Below are 18,849 nucleotides of genomic sequence, written 5' to 3'. Positions count from 1 at the left end.
TAACTTAAGAACTGGGAAAAACAGTAAGTAGATAGTAGGTTCAAGTTTCCAAGCCATACCCAAGTCAAATCAAAATACCACACAGCTCTCAATAAAGCCTCTTTCAGCTCCTGGGACAGTGCAATGCTTGTCTAATACATTACCTGATTCCTCAGCCCTTTCAAAGCATAAATATTTCTAAATAGTTGTACAGTTCTGGTCTGATGGCCCTCTCCTAGTCTGTCCTCTAAGAATCAACCTTGGCAAGCCTTTCTGTTCCCTTCCAGGAAACCTCTCCCCCTTCTAAGCCCTGCCACCTCTGGCCACATGCTTAATTCTGCAGTTTGTAGCAGCCATCAGAAGCTATTCATCCTTAGTTTCATCTAAAGTTTCTACTTCCCTGCAATGCAAAGCTTCATCATTGCTCCTTATTTGTACAGTCAACCCCTGCAAGTACTCGGTTATGCTTCTGCCTCCCCAAAATGGACCGTTTCCCCCAAAGACACGTTTTGTAACTCATCACACCAGCAGCTCAGAGCATTCAGCTAAGTGAAGCACTGAACTCCTGAACTGCTAATCTTAGGTCAAAACGAGAGAATCACTTGTGATAAATAAGGAAGACAAAGAAACAGATGTGTGTTACTCCTCTGCCACAGATCTAGCAAAGATAAAACATCAAAGTGGAATTGGATCATCGTGAATGCCAACACAGATTATCTGTCAGTCGGGATGAATTTGTTTGCATGAAGTTGAGGGAGGCATCCTGTACCACAGCCTATTACACCTACAAGAGGCAGAGCATGACTTTTCACACAGTCCTTGTTCTCCTCCCTCATGCAGGGAACGCATGGGCTTTAATTACTTTGTATGTGCTGGCTTTGAATCTCAGTATCAACCGTTCCATCAGTTTCCCAGGTATTTGTTCCCATAAACTCCCCAGGCTGTTCCAAAGCTTAGAGAAAAAAAAAGAAGAAATCTAATTAGTCTAAAATTAAGATTTTTTAAAACAACACTCTTATACCCCTAAAACTAGTACCTGTTTTCATTATTTTTCATTTCAAAACACAAAACTTAAAACCTTATCTGAGAATAACATCTACATTCCCAACATTACCACAAAAGCAAAATACATTAAAAACATTGAGAAAGAAACAGCAACAGATAGAAAGATTTCCCTTTCTCCAAGATTAAAAGACTTGCGACTTGCGTTTCACAATCATTACTGCTTCATGAGTAATGCAATCTATCATATGATGATGGTTATTTAAAAACAAATTTCATACGAATTCTTCCTGATTAGCACAGATAACTTAAAAGCCCTGGAATATGGATAGCTTACAAAGCAGAATGTAAAACTCAGGTTCTTTCAACAGGCACTGACTGTCCTCTGTTCTTTGCTGGAGTAGTGTCTAACCTGAAGAGAACCTACTTACTACAACTGTGCACAACTCGTTATGGGACAGTGTATTATTTGTCATTATCTTGAAGGCTGCAGCCACACTGTGCTATTTATCCAGCAGTTTTGGTGTTATGGGAGGGTTTCTGAATCTGATGTACAACGGGACCATTTTCATGTCTGCCGAACGCAGACAGAGCGTTTATTTCAGGTTGCTTAGCCTAGGCAGTCGTCTCAGTCTTCTTACTAACACAGTTGCTCTTTAAGCTGCAGATTCTGCCTCCTGCTCTGCTAACAAGGAGTCCCTGCATTACTGCAGGTGTGAGGGGATCGTGACAAATAAGCACCGTATTTATTCCACACTGGGCCAGTCTCTCTACAATACCCACATTAATTTCTCTTCACTGCAGCCAGTCGTTCTGCCCTGCCTCAGCTGAGACAATCATGCCCACACCAGCCCTGAGCACAGCCCAGAGTGACAGCCACAGCCACTTACTTGGATCCCCCTGCACCAAGCCAGCACCTCTGGCTTTTGCAGCACAGCCCTGATTCACGCTGGCTGAGCTCAGGGTTTATTTTTAAAATACAGATACTAAGGGTCACTTTCTCCTTGTTCCAATTCACCACAAATCACTTCACTGGAAAAATCACATAGAAATTATTATTTTGGGAATTCTGCCTTCATGCTTTTACTTCAGAATCATCTGTAAACAGAAAAATTCCTCTGATCTTTTCTTTGAAAACATTAAACACAAACTCTGAGACAACATCTTTCAAATCCTCCAGAAGGAGGCTATACTTCATATATGTACAAAGAAAGACAAATGAAAAATAAAGAAGTAGCTGCCCAAAAAGCTCTGGTAGTATCCCCGGAGTAAAAAAACCCACCGCTTATTACAAAAAAAAATAACCTGAACAGAGCCTGTAGTTTACTTCTTTCAAGATTTCTTTTTTTTTTTTTTTGGGGGGGGGGGGGGGGGAGGTTTTGTCTTACCTATTTTGATTCAAAGCCTTGGCATTTGTTGGGTTGGAAGGTGTATGCCATACCCATCTCTGTGGCCATCCATGCAACAACCCCACAAAGCAAAATGTTTGAAGAATTTCTTGATTTTTGGAAATCAGTTTTAAAACAGAAACTAGTTGTTCTCAAAACCAATTTGAGGAAAAGCTGAATCAATCTTGAAGTTAATGGAATTACTGCAGTTGGTTCTCTGAGCATATTTCCTATTTTTACAAATGAAAGCTACTCTTGAATTAATTAAAACTAAAGCATATTGGACAAAGGAGTGGAAAATATGCACTGGATTCTCCACATTGCTGTGTAATTATGGACAAACATGCTAAGGGGTACTCCTCAGTAAACATGAATACACCACAAGAATTACCCCCAACAGAACAAACAGCCTTCTGTGGTTTTTCAAAACTGAGAGAATGATGGCATTTCATTTCTTTTTACTTAAGAACAATCTGTCATGGAATGCCAGTGGAATTAAATATTAAAACTTCAATGCAGATATATACCATACTATAAATACTATGCGTGTTAATACACGCATACAATAGAGACTCCCAATAAAATGGAAGCCTTTATTTGAAAGAGGAGGGCAGTCACGGAGATGGAACCAGGGCTTTCAACATAGTTCAGCAATCTGCAGAAAACAGCCCACAGCCAGGTCAGCGTGCGAGACCAGGACCACCACTGAGGCACACCGTGAGTACATAGCAGGACCTTACTCCTTTGATGGCAAGGATGCAACTGGTGCAGAGCAAGGCTTTGCACACTGTAGCCCTTTATGGCAGCTTTGCACCAGACCACTCTGGGCCAGGTCATGGCTCCTGGAACTGAGCTCCCCAACACGCTGGAACAAGAACCTGCATTGTGCATGCGGGGGCTTTATACCCTGCTGGGCAAGGATGCAGCGCCCCAGCTCCTGGCAGAGTTTGCTGTACACCTCTTTATCAGATAGACTCCAGATCTAGAGGCTGTTAGCTGGAGCTTTTACAACACAGCCTGCAGCATGTTGCACTGCAAGGAAAACAGTGGTATAAATTCTAAACCTGTGACACATTCCATTGAAGTGTTCGAGCACGCTAATAATATTAACTAGAAAGAGGATAACTCACTTTACTAGTAGGAAGTAATTACATGATCTAAAATAGACCAATCTATTTTAAAGTAAGTTCTTCTACCAGATAGACTCTTGGCTTCCCCTTTCCCCTTAGGTGAAAGCATGGGGTTTCTCCTACAGGGAAGAAACCTGGAACAGACATTAGAAATACAAGCAGGAGATAAAACGCAGAGCACAATAAGCAATCCTGACCCTGGAAATCTTATTACATTTTTGTTCTTATCAACAGGCTCTAAATGCACAGCTAAATTAGAGTCAGTTCAAAACTGCACTCCCTTCTCTAAATTGGCTTTTAGTGTGTACTTGTTATGTCATAGCAACGTCTGGAGAGAGCCAAAGACTCAAAATTTTATAAAAATGTGATTTTTCCAGAGTCCTATGAGATACAGACTCAATTTTCAGCATTTCAGAGAACGAGTACATGCAGTTACAGCCCATGGTACAGAAAATCAAGATGGACTATTTGTTTTGACTTGTGGATGTTAGTCCTTTGAGATTCTACAACCTCATGTCTTGTAAGTTTGCTTTCACCTGAACAAAGCCAAAGACTGGAGCACAGGCAACCACGGCAAGGGAAAACACAGACGTGTTTGCTTTAAGATTGTATCAATGGGTGGAGAGATCTACTACAATTCTTAAAATGAAACTGCTGCTCTTTCCAGCATGAAAAGATACCCCTGCTGAGCCAGGTTCCTTATAACTTAGAGCCAGTGTAAACCAACACTGCCATCAAAGACCAGACCCTGGCCTCCACCCGTTCCTGACCAGCACTCCCAATTCACTGCCACTACAAGGCTTCACAGAGAACCAGGCTGAAAAAAAGAGATTTGAGTTAAAACCTAAACTTTCTTTATTTTGACTCAGGGTTGATTTCACCCCACACTGGTTCCTCAGTGCAACTCACCACCTGGTTTCAAAATCATTTGTGCAAGCTCAGAGCAAGGTAGGAGAGAAAAGCACAGGTGGCTTGGGAAGGCAAAGGTGTTACTTCAGAAACGCAGCTCAAGCTGACCAAACTGTACTGTTGCAGAAAATGCCTGCATTGAGCTCCCAATGTCCAACGGCTATACCATACCTGGAAATATCTGGATTCATGGCATCAAGTCTTTACTGGTCTCTGCAAAAGGAACCTGAAAAAACAAACAAACAAACAAACAAACAGAACTCAAAATTAAGCCTAAATAGATTATATATGCACCCCAAACAATTTCTGAGTGTATATATGCAACTAACCCTTTATCACTTAAAACATTGTTTGTTTCTCCCGTATTTCTCTTAAGGGTGAGTAGCAAGGATACAAAACTTTTCCCTACTCATCTTAGACCTGAAGAAGTGGTGTACAATAGCATTCTAGCTGCGTTTTACTCTCTTGCAGAGAAAAAACTGGCTATGAATTAAGACACGAAGATTCCCTGAGAGTTCTTTTGTTTTAAAACAACTGCTTCCAAAGTCTTGACAAACCATCATAACCCAGATACATGGCAACCCAGCTGCTACAGAACAGGCATTAGATCATTGATCTGCTGCAAGCAGCAGTGACAAACCAGACTCTTTTATACTAGTTCTGTGTACAGTTCTCTCCAGAAAGATTAGTCCCATGGTTATAAATACCTTGGAAGAAAACAAGGCAAAGCTCAGAAATATCCCTAGATAGCTACAGCCTTACCAGCTGCAGCTGTACTGACTAAACACTCATTTACCATAACCACTACTCACAAGTAGAAATAACTGCTTTGCAGTTTGGTTTTTGTATATTGAGCCCATATATGCTGCTTCCTAGAATCAGACAATGCTAAAGTGCATGACCTACAGAGGCATCCAGTTCCTTCCCTGGCCTGGGAAGTAATGTTCTTTGCCATACACATCCCAGAAAAGAAAAATTTATCTAAATAGAAAGCTATTTTTCCCCAAAAGCTCTGCAGGGAAGAGTTCAGAATATTACAGAAGCTGGTGTAATATACAGAATAAAAATTTAGGAAAATATTGTTAATTTTCTTGATGTGTATCTCAAAGGACAGAAAGCAATCAGACTTCCCCGACACCTTTTTGCTTCTTGAGCCCTCTTGGGCTCATGAATGTAATCAAAGATCCTCACATCAGCTGCCTTTCAGAAAAATTCTCAATTGCAAGAATCACTGATATAGTTCAGGGTTTTTTTTTACTGGATACTGCTAGGTCCATAAAAAATTGGATGTTGTTGTGATAGTGACTCTTCAGAGCTTGTGCTCTCCTTCAGACCAGAGACCATTTAAGTTCTGCACTCAAAATGATATCAGAAAACCATATGTAGCCTTCAAAACCACAAGCTTCCATCAAGCTGGTGACCTCATGAAGACAAGAAAAGGAACTCCCTTAAAATGAAGCCGCCTTCAGCTCTATTTCTGCCCAAGAAGTGCATACTAGAAACCTGACCTTTTAAGCCTGTGATGATGTCTGCATGAGTACACAACCTCTGGGCTTCAGAGTCCAGACAGGTCGGTGTCCCCAGGCAGACTTGGGAGGTAAAAGCAGGCAGTTTAGACATTCCCACACACCACCATTTGTCTCTCTTTCTTGGTAGAGTAGGGTCTCCCCAGACACTGTTGAAGAACAGGGCACCAACTCAGAAGAGACATTTTTATTTTGGTAAGAGCTGAAATACAGCGTTAATTCCTCAAGCGTAGCTTGCAGAGTTGGCAGCAGGAATCTAATCTTTGCCACATGTGAACAGAGAATCTGAGTCTCTCTGAATTACCTGTTTGACAGACTGCAAAAATAAATCCAGTTTCTGTGGATTTCGGTGGACTGTAACAGAAGGACAGTGTAATAATAATTTTTCATTGCAGGTATTTGTTCTTCCTGCCTGGAAGCAGCTATCAAGCTGAGAATCTCTACTCTCTGCTTCATCTCCTTAACTCTTAACACAAGAATTAGATTAAGAAAAGTAGTATTTTAGATTAAGTTCACCAGTTTGTAACAGCTAATAAACCAGAACAAGTATTCTTCACTCTAGTGGGTTTGCATGGCGGGGGGGGGGGGGGGGGGGGGGCAGGTTACAGGGGGGGCTTCTGTGAAAAGATGCCAGAAGCTTCCCCTGTGTCCAATGGAGCCAACACCAGCTGGCTCCAGATGGACCCGCCGCTGGCCAAGGATGAGCCAATCAGCGATGGTGGGCAGCATCTCTGGGATTGAGTACCAAGAAGGAAAAAAAAAAATAATTCTGTGCCAGCAGAAGAAAGGAGTGAGACACTGTGAGAGCAACAACTTTGCAGACACCCGGCTCAGTGCAGAAGGAGGCAAGAGGAGCTCTAGGCACCGGAGCAGAGATTCCCCGGCAGCCCTGGTGAAGACCACTGTGAGGCAGGCTCACTCAACCCATGGAGGTCTGCTGTGGAGCAGATAATCCACCTGCAGCCCGTGGAGGACACTACTCTGGAGCAGGGGGATGTCCAAAGAAAGCTGTGACCCATGGAGAGTCCACACTGAAGCAAGTTTCCTGACAGGACTTGAGACCTTGTGGGGGAGCCACGCTGGAGCAGTGTGTGAACTGCAGCCTGTGGGAGGGACCCCATGCTGGAGCAGGGCAACAGTGTGAGGAAGAAGTGGCAGAAACATGTGGAGAGCAGGCTGTAACCCGCAGTCCCCATACCCCTGCACCACTCAGGGGGAGGACGTAGGGAAATCAGGAATTAAGTTAAGCCTGGAAGAAGGGAAGGTTGGGGGGAAGCGTGTTTTGTCTCATTTGAATGGTAATAAATTAAACTAATTTCCCCAAGTCGAGTCTGTTTTGCTTGTGAGGTTAATTGCTGAGTGATCTCACCATCCTTATCTCGAGTCTTTTGTTGTATTTTCTCTACCCCATCCAGTTAAGGAGGGGAGTGATAGCGCGGTTTTGGTGGGCATGTGGCATTCAGCCACTGTCAAACCACCACGCTCACTCAGCAGCATTGATTCTAGATAAAAAGCACTTCTGGCTTAACATCAGATGCACTTTTCAATTTTGCCAGCTTCTTTGCTGCTCTGAATGCAAGCATCTCACAAAGTCTTTATCTTCCAACAGACAAGCTTAGGTTAACAATTTTGTAAGCTTTTTCCTTTTAAAACAAGCAAACAAAAAAAAAAACAACCCCAAAAAACAACCAGAAATGGAGGGAAAGCTCCTCTGCATGTTTAAGTCTCTGTAAGTTTCCTGACTATCTTGATAAGCCCAAGCTTGTAAATACATCAATCACCAGCGGTCTCAGATCTCACAACCAGTTGTCCCTTTTGGCCAAAGGGAGAGATGGCTCCTTCAGGGGACAAACATCACCGCGTCTGTCCTCTCAAGCACACCCTCCATCTGACTTCTGCAAAACTTACCTTGTAAACTTCACATTACACTTGCAAAACAGGGAATTACCTTTAGATGCTGATAAATAAGCAACCTTCTCCACATGTGGCTAGCTAGAAAAGTCAGATATCTGAGTTTACATGAAGCATCATTACCTACCCCAGGAACGCTCACTTCATGCCAATACCCGACTTCAGCCTTACTCAAGGGCCAGCACTTCCTAAAACCGACCATCTGACCTGGCTGTAAACGATGCCAGAAGTGGTATTCATCACTAAGCATCTAGTTTGGGGGGTTTTGGAACTTTAAGCCAAGACTGATCCGCCCCCCCCCCCCCCCCCCCCCCCCGCTTATACTATTTAAATGTTACATTACACCCATCTTTTTAAAAAAATTACAGTCTTTCAGCCTCGTGGCCAGCTTTGCCATCCTTTTCCCTAGGAACAGTTTTCATTGCCAGCAAGAACATCTCCCCTCAGGCTCCACCATTTTCACGCCACGGGTTAAGAGTGAAGTCCCGAAAGCTCAGCCAGGAGCAGCGGGGGGACAGAGAACGGCTGCTCACAGTTCCGCCGCGGCCGCCTGCGCTGACCCTCCTGGCCGCAAAGGCAGCTCAGTACAACCCGTTATTTCTGCATTGATTCCATACGACCTGCGGGCGCGGCACCCCCCGCGGCAGGCGCCGCTGGTTCTCCTGCAGCAGAGCCCCCGGCCCGCCCCCCCGCCTCCGCCGCGTCGGGGCCGGCCCGCAGCAGCCGCGGCCCGAACCCCCCGGCCCGGCCGAGCGGGAACCCGCGCTCACAGACCAGGCGCCACCGGCCCCCGGGGCCCGCCCCGCCGCGGGCACCGACCCCTCCAGCACTGCCGCCCCCCCCCTCCTCACGCACCACAACCACCCCTCAGGCACCGAATAACCCCCCCCCAGGCACCACAAGCCCCTTCAGGCACCGGCGCCCCTCCCTCAGGCACTGCCTCCCCTTCTCCTCGCGCGCCACATCCCCCCCTCAGGCACTGATGCCCCCCCTCAGGCACTGATGCCCCCCCTCAGGCACCACATCCCCCCTTACGCCCCCTCACGCCCCACAACCCCCCCTCAGGCACTGGCGCCCCCCCCTCTGGCACTGGCGCCCACTCTCCTCACGCACCACAAGCCCCCCTCACGCACCTCATGGCCTCCCCCTCAGGCACTGACGGCCCCCAGGCACCGCCACCTCCCCGCCACCTTTCCAGGCAGCCCCCGCCCCGCCGCCCCCCCCTGGACTCAGCCCGGGCACCGCCAGCCCCACGGACCCCCCGCCGTTACCCTCTCCCCCTGCCGCCTCCGCCGGGACGGCGCCCCACCCCGGTCTCCGCGGAGACCCGCGCCGCGCCCGGCCCCTGCGCGGAGGAGGCGGCGGTCGCGGGGCGGGGCCGGACCCGCTCACCGCCGGGCCGGGCCGGGCCCCCCCCTCGCCCCGCGCCGGCCACCGCCTCCCGGCCCGGGCCCCCCGGCCTCAGCGCCGCCGCGGGCGGTGAGGGCCCGGAGCGCAGGGCGCCGCGGCCTCCTTCGGGCGGGGGGGGCTGGCACCGGGCACGGCGCGCTCGGCGAGGCAGGCGCTGGTGGCCCGGGAGCGCTTCACCCTGCCCGCGCCTCGCCGGGGGCGGGGGGCCCGGGGGCGGCCACCGCCTTCAGGGAGCACCTGGCCGGGGCAGGCCCCCCGGGGGTGCGAGTGTCCCGGGGGGGGGACGGGCCGGGACAGCACACGTGAGTGACCCGCCAGGGCAGCCCCAGCAGAACGACGCCCACCGGAACCCTCATTTTCTGTAATGCTGCCGTTCACATGGTGCCATTTACAGCTGCCGAAGCGAGAACGAAATGGTAATGAACGAGCCTAATGGTTATTTTACGTGCTCCTCTCATGAGTGCAAATGAAAAGCTAAAGGAGTGCTGCCAGCCTTTACCAGACCCTTGCTCCTCTTGCAGTCTGATGGCAAAGCCAGCCTTCAGCCACCCTGCCCAGCCAGCTTCTGGGCCTCTTCTTGCCTGCATGCTTCCCCACTTTCCCCTGTAACCCTTTCTTTTACCTCCATTTCTCTCCTAAAGCTCTTTGCAACAAATCTGCTGGTTCCATGCCCAAGCATATGTTCTATCACTAGTGTAAAAATGCGTTTTAAACACAACTAGGAACGCATACACACACAATTATATTCTAAAACCCCAAAATCATGCCCCAAGCAGGACATGGAGCAGGCTAGAAACACCTGCGTGGACGATGCCATTTCTGCCCCATGTGCAGGTGCAAATGCAGAACCCATTTATGTTGCACATTTCACCTTTTCCCATCAATTAATGAGTTTAATTTAACCCAGCATTTTCTTCACAAGTGAAGGAAAAAAAGGGGGAGAAAAATGAGGTACTTCAGCAAGGTGCAGCTGCTCATTATATGGAAAAACAGCAGTTGAAGTACTACACGTTATTTCAGTCAAAACATGGAGAAAGAGCTAATACTGTTGACCGCAGCTTTGGAATCGTTGCAGTACAGCTGTGTAGATTTTAATGCCAGAAAAAAAAAAAAAAATCCTTAAGATGATCTATTCTGTCATCCTGTGTTACATAGGCCAAAAAAATTTCCACCCCATCATTCTTGTTTCGAGCCTTGGGAGTACAGATCATGTGTACTATTATTGTTTGCCAGTGTGCTATAATGCATTCTTGGAGCACTTAAGACCATTCTCTCATCTTACTAAAATGCTGTCCATTGGCTCTTTTATTTCCAGACTTTTCTAAAGCTGTAGTCAGCACGGTTATGATGAGGATAGTTATAAATATCTGCGTAGACAGAAACGTTAAAAATTTCAAAACACATACAGTGACTTGCTGCAGTTTTCTCACTTACACATTTCAGTCCACATGCTCGGTTCCAATCACGCAACACACAATCAAGCTGGTAGCAGCTGATGGCTCAAAACCAGTTTCTGGTCCAGTAGCCACGTTGCCACGAACAGATGAGTATCCAGGCAAATGTATCAGTGAATATATGTACACGAGGAAGTAGGGCCCTGGAGTTACAGTCATGTCAGGAACCTCTGGCCATATCGCAGCCAAGCCTTGAGGGGACCCCAGTGCTCCTCAATGCAGGTAGCAGTCCTGCAGCTCATCGCGTGGCATCACTGCAACCAACTGCAAACAGTGCCTGACCTGCAGCGCCTGCGTTTATAAAGCCAGCTTTTCTGGGTCTGATCCAAAGCCCACTGATGTCAATGAAAAACTCCCACTGGCTTCCAAAGGAATGGGACTGGGCCTTCCATGAGCAAAAATCTGCTCATTTCAGCGTGTGCATAGGGTGAAACAAAAACATCTAAGACCACTAGAGCAAAGGAAGGGGCTGTGTTCAGGGTGTTATTTGTCTCTTTTTGTTTCGTGGGTTAGCTGTGACTCTTTCAGTTACAGAGGTGTGAGCCCTGCCACTCAGGAGGAGCGGTGCCTGTGTAATCACCAGAGAGTCAGCAACACACAGACCTGCAGCAGCATCAAGCACAGCACAAGCCTGCAAGGCTCCACACAGCAAAGCAACACAGGACACAAAACCTTGGTGAGCAGCCCTGACCCATGCGTGCCTCGGCAGTTGTATAAATCATGGTGAATTCTGAACTATGACTACGAGTGCTAACACTGCTCCTCTCTCCCACTGTAGAGAGTGCTCCCTTGCACCAGTCTTTTTGGGATATGTACCTTGAGACATCCAAAGAGGCCTGAAACACAAAGATGGACAAACAGTCTCTAAATATCTTTTTCAAGTTGTTTCATGAAATAATTGGGATTTGAAGTACTTAAAAATCACTTATCATTTCAGAACATAGGCTGCTGAACCCCTGATGGGTTAGTATTTATATTGGAATGTATTTAAGAGTAAGAAACCCAGGTTCTTTTAAATGTAATCATTTATCCACCAGCTGCCCACTGTGAGAAGGATGATACTGTGTTCAGATGTCAAACAAGCCCTCTAGTTATAGTCTATGAAAAAGTCACCCTCTGAAATCCTGCTCAACAGGCCGGGCCTCACTGTCCTTAGGCTACAATGTCCCTGTGCGATGCTGGGATGTGATGGGCTCTACTGGAAACCCTGAAGTCTGGCCTTTGCCCATGTTGACAGCACCCTCGTGTGGAAAACCGGAGTCCTTGCACACACAGCCCTGGTCTAATTAAACTCCAAACATAAATGAAGGCTGATAAGCGTACAGCTGGGTGCGCACCAGGGTGGGGGGTGGTGAGGTGAGTGCTCCCATGTGATGCAGCGCACAGTACTGCTCCACCTTCCCACCAACAAAACCGACTTCAGTTATAGTGTGGAGAATAGCTGGAACCTTAAATTTTAAGTTCAAGTCACTCCGAGTCGTGACTCTCATGACACCTCATCCTACCATCTTCTCTGTGCACCTATCAGTCCTAAGGATCCCAAAGCCATTGTAATTCAAGACCAAGACACAGCATAACCATGGGATTAGTTCATCTACTCCTGAAAACTTCCTGTTTGTGAAGAAATGGGGAGGCTGTCTTCAGTAGATATTGCAGTTCCTCAGATCTTAAGAGAGGATGCTGTGAGGCAGTGTCTAACTGGAACTGCACAGATCGTTCAGGGAAGACCACGCAATTATTTACAGCTGAAATCTGACAAAATGCTCTTGCTAACATGACTGTCCTTTGGAACAAGCCTTTCTGATTATCACTTCATGTCACTTTGTCAAAGCAGAGAAAGTTGGGAATTTGGAAGGAGTCATCAGTAGCAGACAAACTCAGAAACCTACTTCCCTGTAGATTATGGTGAGGCATGTTATGGTCATGGTTATGGTCAGGTCGCGAGGGTGACAGTGGATAGGTACTATGCTTCTCAAGAGAAAGCCCAACCATTCTTAATGCACCAAACCTCCCCTCTAGAAATGCTCTTGTTCTAAGTCGGTGACATTACTCTTGCCAACACTCCTAACCCTGACAGGCTAAGGAGTCTTAATAAAGTCTTTGTGTAATCAGCTAAGCTACATAATTAAAAAAAAAAATCCTCATGTCTTCACAGAAAGTGGGTAACACTTGCAAGTCTGCTGGCCACCCCTTCTTTAGAGACTATGAATTCTAGCTCCACTTGGGCACCTCAACATCTGCCTGCTTGCTAGACCTGACTGGCACAGTTTCAGCATTGGCTGGGGTCAATAAGGTAATGGGCATTTACATTATTACGGTGTACCAGGAGTCCAGCTCCATTTGCAGCTTAACAAAGTATAATGCAATAATACAATGCACTGTGCACGTAAATGCTTCAGATCCTGTTTCTCTGAAGGCCACTGGAGGCTGAACATTACAACAGCAAGAGCTTAGCTTTACTTCCAGCACCTTTACAAACACCACACAGGTTCTTCTGACACTGGATGTTCACTGTGCCATCTTACACTGGAAGCGCCGACATATATCGCATGTGTTGTGGTAACATTGAAAAATCTTCGATTCAGTGACTTGTACCCAGATCCTTGACTTGTTTTTACATTCTCATAAAGTATAATAAGCAACATGAACTCACCAAGAAAAATTCTTTCATATACCCTCCCAGACATCAAGTGCTCAGATTGCTTTGAGCAGATCTCTGCCATCTTAGTTACCTTGAAATACAGAATAGCTAGTGGGATTTAAAGAATGTCTTGATTTGGAAGAGATTATATACATTTGCAAACCTTCTAGGTCCCTTCTCTCTCCTTCCACCAATGGCTAGTCCTGCAAAAAAGCAGTGTCTTCTACAAATTTTCTGGAATAACAGTTGCCTTTTGAGGGTCAATATCATCCCAAGAGATTCCAATAACATTGATCACACTATTCCCTAGGGAGATAATGTGCAGCTCCCTGTTGGTAACACTGTATGGATATTTTTGTTCATCTGCTTTCCTTTTTCCCACTTAGATAATCCTCAACTCTTGATGCCACACAGTTTCTTCACTCATTTCAAGCCTGATGCAGAATTTTTATTCAGGGACACCGGGTCCCTCTCCTGAACCTGTCTTTCAACAGCTATCTGCTACCGGGGCTCTGCCCTAAATCCTGCAGGTGACAGGTGATGGCCCACTGACACAGCTCCACTTCCTTTCTTTCCCACTGCCATATCCACTGCAATCCTCTGACATCGGCGTCTGCCCTTACTGTGCTATTTGGTTTCTCAGCTCTCATATTTAGGCTGATGGAGGGGCCTCAGATGCCCTGTGTAACAACATCCCCATGCTTATTGCAGTCCACTTACCCACTTCAGCTGCTGGTGTCCACTGCACTGCCTCACTCGCACATTTTTCCTGCCGTTTACCAGTCCAGTTTGGTTGTCCTTGGGTATCCTTACAACCTCGGGTACCTGGAGGTGGTTTTAGCCTGATGCTCAAGTTCAGTAGCTTGAGCAAAAGTTATGGCTTTGTGAAAGTAAAAGGAAAAAGAGAGGTGCAGACACCATGAGCAGCCTCAGATGCTGTGCGCCCCCCTCCCCTCAGTTCTAGGCTCTGTGGGAAGGCACAAGGGAGCAGCTTTGTTCCTATTTTAAGTACAGACCAAAGCAGCCAAGTGCCATTTTGTCTCCCCTCTGCAGCCTGGCAGGATTTGTGTTACAAACCTCAAAGGACTGCTACTGAGTGTGCTGCTCCAGGGGATTACAGATGAGAAAGCTGTCCTGGGATCCCTGTCCTTCTTGAAAGGGCTTCTAAAGTATACGACCTGTGGCTAATATTAGACACTGCAACTTAAGCAAGCAATCCAATGCCCTTTCTGTAACGCTTGGCTCTGCCCACTCCTGCTGCGATCCCAGCCTCTAGCACCATTTTCAGGGTGAATGCCAGGACCCCAGGACTCCTGTCTCTGGGCACTTAAGAGTCCTTCCCTTTGCAGCCATGTAACTGGTGCCACAAAACTTGGGCCACCTGCTTTCTGAGCCACAGAACGGTCCCCTCAGTTTCTCACTCTCACAGAGCCCAGCTCCCAAACTGAAAAAGTCCAACCACTGCTCCCACACAGAAGGTGCCAGGAAGGAACTCTTTTGCTGGCTCCCACCTTGCCTTGCTAGCTGTGTGACTGTCACAACAAAACTACAGCTATCTGCTTTTTGAGCCAAGAAAAAATATATCTCCCCTCACTTTTGCACTCTAATGGAGCTCAACTTGAACATTGGAAATGTCCAGCCACTGCTCCCCTGGACAAAGTGCCAGGAAGGTCTTCTGGCGCTGGCTCTCACCCTGCCCTGGTAGCCATATAACTGACATAAACAAAGCTTGGGCTACCTGCTTTCAGAGCCAAGAAAACGGTCCCCTCACTTCTGCAGTTTTTGTGCGTTCACACTCTTAATGCAGCCCACTTGAACATTGGAAGCATCCAGCCACTGCTCCCTTGGAGAAGGTGCCAGGAAGGAATTCTGTTGCTGGCCCTCACTTTCCCTTGGTAGCCATGGAACTGCCACAACAAAATTTGGGCTCCCTGCTTTCTGAGGCGAGAAAATGGTTCCCTCACTGTCGCATGGTCCTTGTGCTTTCACACTCTAACAGAGCCCAAACGTGCACTGGAAACACCCAGCAACTGCTCCCACACCGAAGGTGCCAGGGAGGAATGTTGGTGCTGGCCCTCACCTTCCCTTGGTAGCCATGTGGCACAACAAACCTGGGGCTCCCTGCTTTCTGAGCCAAGGAAACGGTCCCTGTGCTTGGTCGCTCTAATGGAGGCCAGCTTCAAAGCTATACACGTCCAGCGACTGCTCCCACACCGAAAGTGCCAGGACGGAATTCCCTCGCGGGCCCTTCCCCTCCCTTGGCAGCCATGGCCGCGGTGTGGACCCCCCGGGCTGGGCCCGCCCTGTGCCGCAGCATGGCCCCCGCCCGTTCGCTCTCACAGAGCACAACGCCCAGACTGAAAGCGCCCAAGCAATGCTCCGGCAGGGAAGGCGCCAGGCAGGAGTCCTGCTGCTGGCCCTCCCCGGGCCCTGGCAGCCGCAGAACGACCGCGACAGGCCGGGAGCTGCCGCCTCGCGTCCCCGGAAAGCACAGGGCCCGCCGCCCCTCAGCCGGCCTGCCCCTGCCCCTCAGTCCTCCGGAAGTCGCGCTCTATGGGCCGGCGGTCCTCCAGCCTGCCGGAAGTGCCCGTCAGTCCTCCAGGGGCGGCACTCTATGGGATCGGGCTAGGGTGGCTGCCCGGCGGCGGGTGGGCGGGGGGAATACCGGTCTGTGGGCTCAGAAAGCAGGGAGCCCAAGCGTTGGTGGCAGTCACATGGCTACCAGGGTACAGGGAAGGGCCCGCGGCAGAATTCCTTGCAGGCACCTTCTCTGGGGGAGCAGTGGCTGGATGGTTGTTGGAGTTGGGCTCCAACAGAGTGTGAAGGTGACGGCGGGACCGTTTCCTGGGCTCAGCAATGAGGTAGCCCAAGTTTTGTTGCGGTAGTCACATGGCTAGCAAGGCAAGGTGAGGTGAGAGCCAGTGACAGAATTCCTTCCTGGCACCTTCTCCATAGGAGCAGTGGCTGGATGGTTCTACTGTTCGAGTGCGTAAGGGATGGGGGGGGGGCGTTTTCTGGGCCCAGCAATGAGGTAGCCCAAGTTTTGTGTGTCCCTCACATGGCTACCAGGGCAGGGTGAGGACCAGCACCAGAATGCCTTCCTGGCACATTCGCCTCGGGAGCAGTGCCTGGACAGTTCTGACATGCGGGTTGTGCCCTGCCGGAGTGGGCCTGGGGGGCCGTCCTGTGGCTCGGGACGTGCAGCCCACATGGACCACCAAGGTGAGGTGAAGGAGGGGGATGAAGGTAGAAATAAAAGGGACCAAGAAATGATTTGTTGGGGGTAGCTGAGGAGGAAAGAGGTCTACACAAGACCGCAGCTGACTGAGCAGTGGGTGATAAGCAGGAGAATTCAGCATCAAATGACTTCAACAGTAAGAGATGACATCCCGATTTCTCCTGCTCCTCGGGCTGCCTGCTTTGATGCTCTGTGGTTTTAGGGGACCGTGGTGTCTTGTGAACATCCTCATTTGGATGAGCACTTTCCTTCACCAAACTACCAGGATCTGCTTTTCTTTGACCTGGTAGCACCTGTAAAAAGATGGTGTTTGGATGAAAAGTCTGTGTCTGTGCAACAAGTAGTGGGTTCTCTGCTTTGTCCAGTGCTAATCCCTGCCTCACATCTCTTTGCTGACATTAGTTCAACTCTGAAGTGGCAATTCCTGATTGTTTTGGCACCTTCCTGGTGGGGCCAAAAATTGTAACCAGGAAAACTCTCCAAACCAAATAATAGTTTCAAAAGCCAACAGTGGTTTCTGGCAGTGCTGGGGGTGGTGGTGCGGATTTTTCCTCCTAACATGCACCCCAAGCTACTCAAGGGTAAACATTACATACAGCACAGTACTTGCATATTCGTAGTGCATGACATATTCATTTTCATTCACGCACAGGATTGTTTACAAGTTTTTAATGCAGATTAGTACGTGCCCTCAGCACTGCTGAAGCTTTTTACCAGGTCCGCATGCTCCCCAAGCAGGGGGTTTGCCCTCTTTTGGGGGGGCTGTTTGAGTTGGAGGTGCAATCTCCCATTGCCACAATTACCTTGGTCCTACTTTCAACTAATTTGCTGAGGATAACAACACCTTATCAGCTTGTCTCCTCTTGCGGCCAGAACTTCCTCACTTGGAGGTTTGTTTCTGCATAATTTACATTAATGGGGTTCTTACCGTTATCTCGTTTCCCAGGTTTTGCTCCCTTGATTAGAAGTCCTTTAATTCATCAGTTTTGATGACTTGAGATGGTGGGTGCTTGAGAGAGTGACTCATTTAATGGCTTGAGAAGGTGGGTCAGCTTGACCTAAACTTTGTGCACTAAATCAGAGTTTGGTAATTCGGGAGTTCGGGCAACACTGGCACCTGCTGCGTGGGAGCTGTGGCGAGATGTTTCCAACATGGGAGATGGGCACTGAGAGTTGGGAAGTGCAGGGACAGTTCCCTTGGCTCAGAGAGCAGGTAGCCCAAGCCCTGTTGCAGCAGGTCCGTGGTGGCCAAGGGCTGGTGAGGGCCAGCAGCAGAACTCCTGCCTGGCGCCTTCCCTGGGGGAGCAGAGGCCAAGCATTCCCATTTGTGGCCAAGGGCCTCTGGTAGAGCTGAGGACACACTGTAACTGTGCTCTTGGCTCATCCATGGAGGTGAGGAGCTGTTTCAGCATGCTGGAGGGGTTGGATGCATCCCTCTTTGAACAGAAAGAGGCTCACACCATGGAAAAACTTCTTTTTAAAGCTACTTCTCAATAATCATCACTTCGATCTTGCCCAGTCCAAGCTTGTTGGCTGCTACTCGTGCAGATGATGCTCTCAAGGTGTGGTACCATATATCTGCCGAATGGGAAATATCATTGCAAGCTGTAAAGCATCCTAGCCAGAGGACAGACCCTACCTTTAAATCCATCTGTCTGGGGAGTCTGTTCCAGGAAAATCATGGAATGGGTTGGGTTGGAGGGCCTTTAAAGCTCTAGTCCCAACCTCCTTGCCATGGGCAGGGACACCTTCCACCAGACCAGGTTGCTCCAAGCCCATCACACCTGGCCTTAAACAATGCCAGGGATGGGGCATCCACAGCTGCTCTGGCACCCTGTGCTAGCACCTCACCACCCTCACAGGGAAGAATTTCTCCCTAATATGCTCGTTGCAAGTGGAGAACTTCCTTGTGCCAAAAGCATTGCTGTAAGGAAGGTGTTTGGGGCAGTGAGTGAAGGTCTCTCAAGCAAGATTTCCATTTTTGGTGGTTGGATTGGAGCAATTTCCTGCACTTTCCAGGCTGAAGGGGCTGGGAATTCAAGTTAATCGTTGACCACGTGTGCAGTCAAGGCAGAAATGTCTTTGTCCAAGTGGAGCAGAAGTCTCATTTTTGGCAGATGCTGTAAACTTGCAGTAAAGGAAGAAATATGTGATTCCCACCATGACGGGGCAAAAGCTGCTTTTTGCTCACCTGGCCCATCCTGTTTGTCTTTTATTTAGAAATGTCTAAAGGTCAAGACAGCTTCCACTCTGCCAATTCA

General features: G+C 48.4%; 1 protein-coding gene across 6 annotated transcripts in view; it reads right to left on the bottom strand.

The window, feature by feature from the left end:
* The window catches only part of LOC102047202 (ceramide synthase 4-like), a 48,280-nt gene extending 32,422 nt beyond the window's left edge, over positions 1-15,858 (bottom strand). Inside the window, exons 1-3 of one of the 6 annotated variants that reach the window (XM_027812741.2) lie at positions 14,428-15,858; positions 14,071-14,230; positions 4,580-4,634 (exon numbers count right to left, since the gene is read on the bottom strand). In XM_027812741.2, the coding sequence (XP_027668542.1) occupies positions 4,580-4,599 (20 nt within the window). In that variant the 5' untranslated portion in view covers positions 4,600-4,634; positions 14,071-14,230; positions 14,428-15,858. Of the gene's footprint in view, positions 1-4,579; positions 4,637-7,972; positions 8,061-9,119; positions 9,358-14,070; positions 14,231-14,366; positions 14,402-14,427 lie in introns of those variants that run through there. The other 5 variants (XM_027812743.2, XM_027812744.2, XM_027812742.2 and 2 more) reach the window with 5 other exon arrangements.
* Between the last annotated feature and the right edge of the window lie 2,991 nt (positions 15,859-18,849).

This window comes from Falco cherrug, chromosome 4 (assembly GCF_023634085.1).
Source record: "Falco cherrug isolate bFalChe1 chromosome 4, bFalChe1.pri, whole genome shotgun sequence".
Taxonomy (NCBI): domain Eukaryota; kingdom Metazoa; phylum Chordata; class Aves; order Falconiformes; family Falconidae; genus Falco; species Falco cherrug.
Note: the sequence above shows the minus strand (reverse complement) of the source record. Positions and strands in the feature narration are given on the sequence as shown.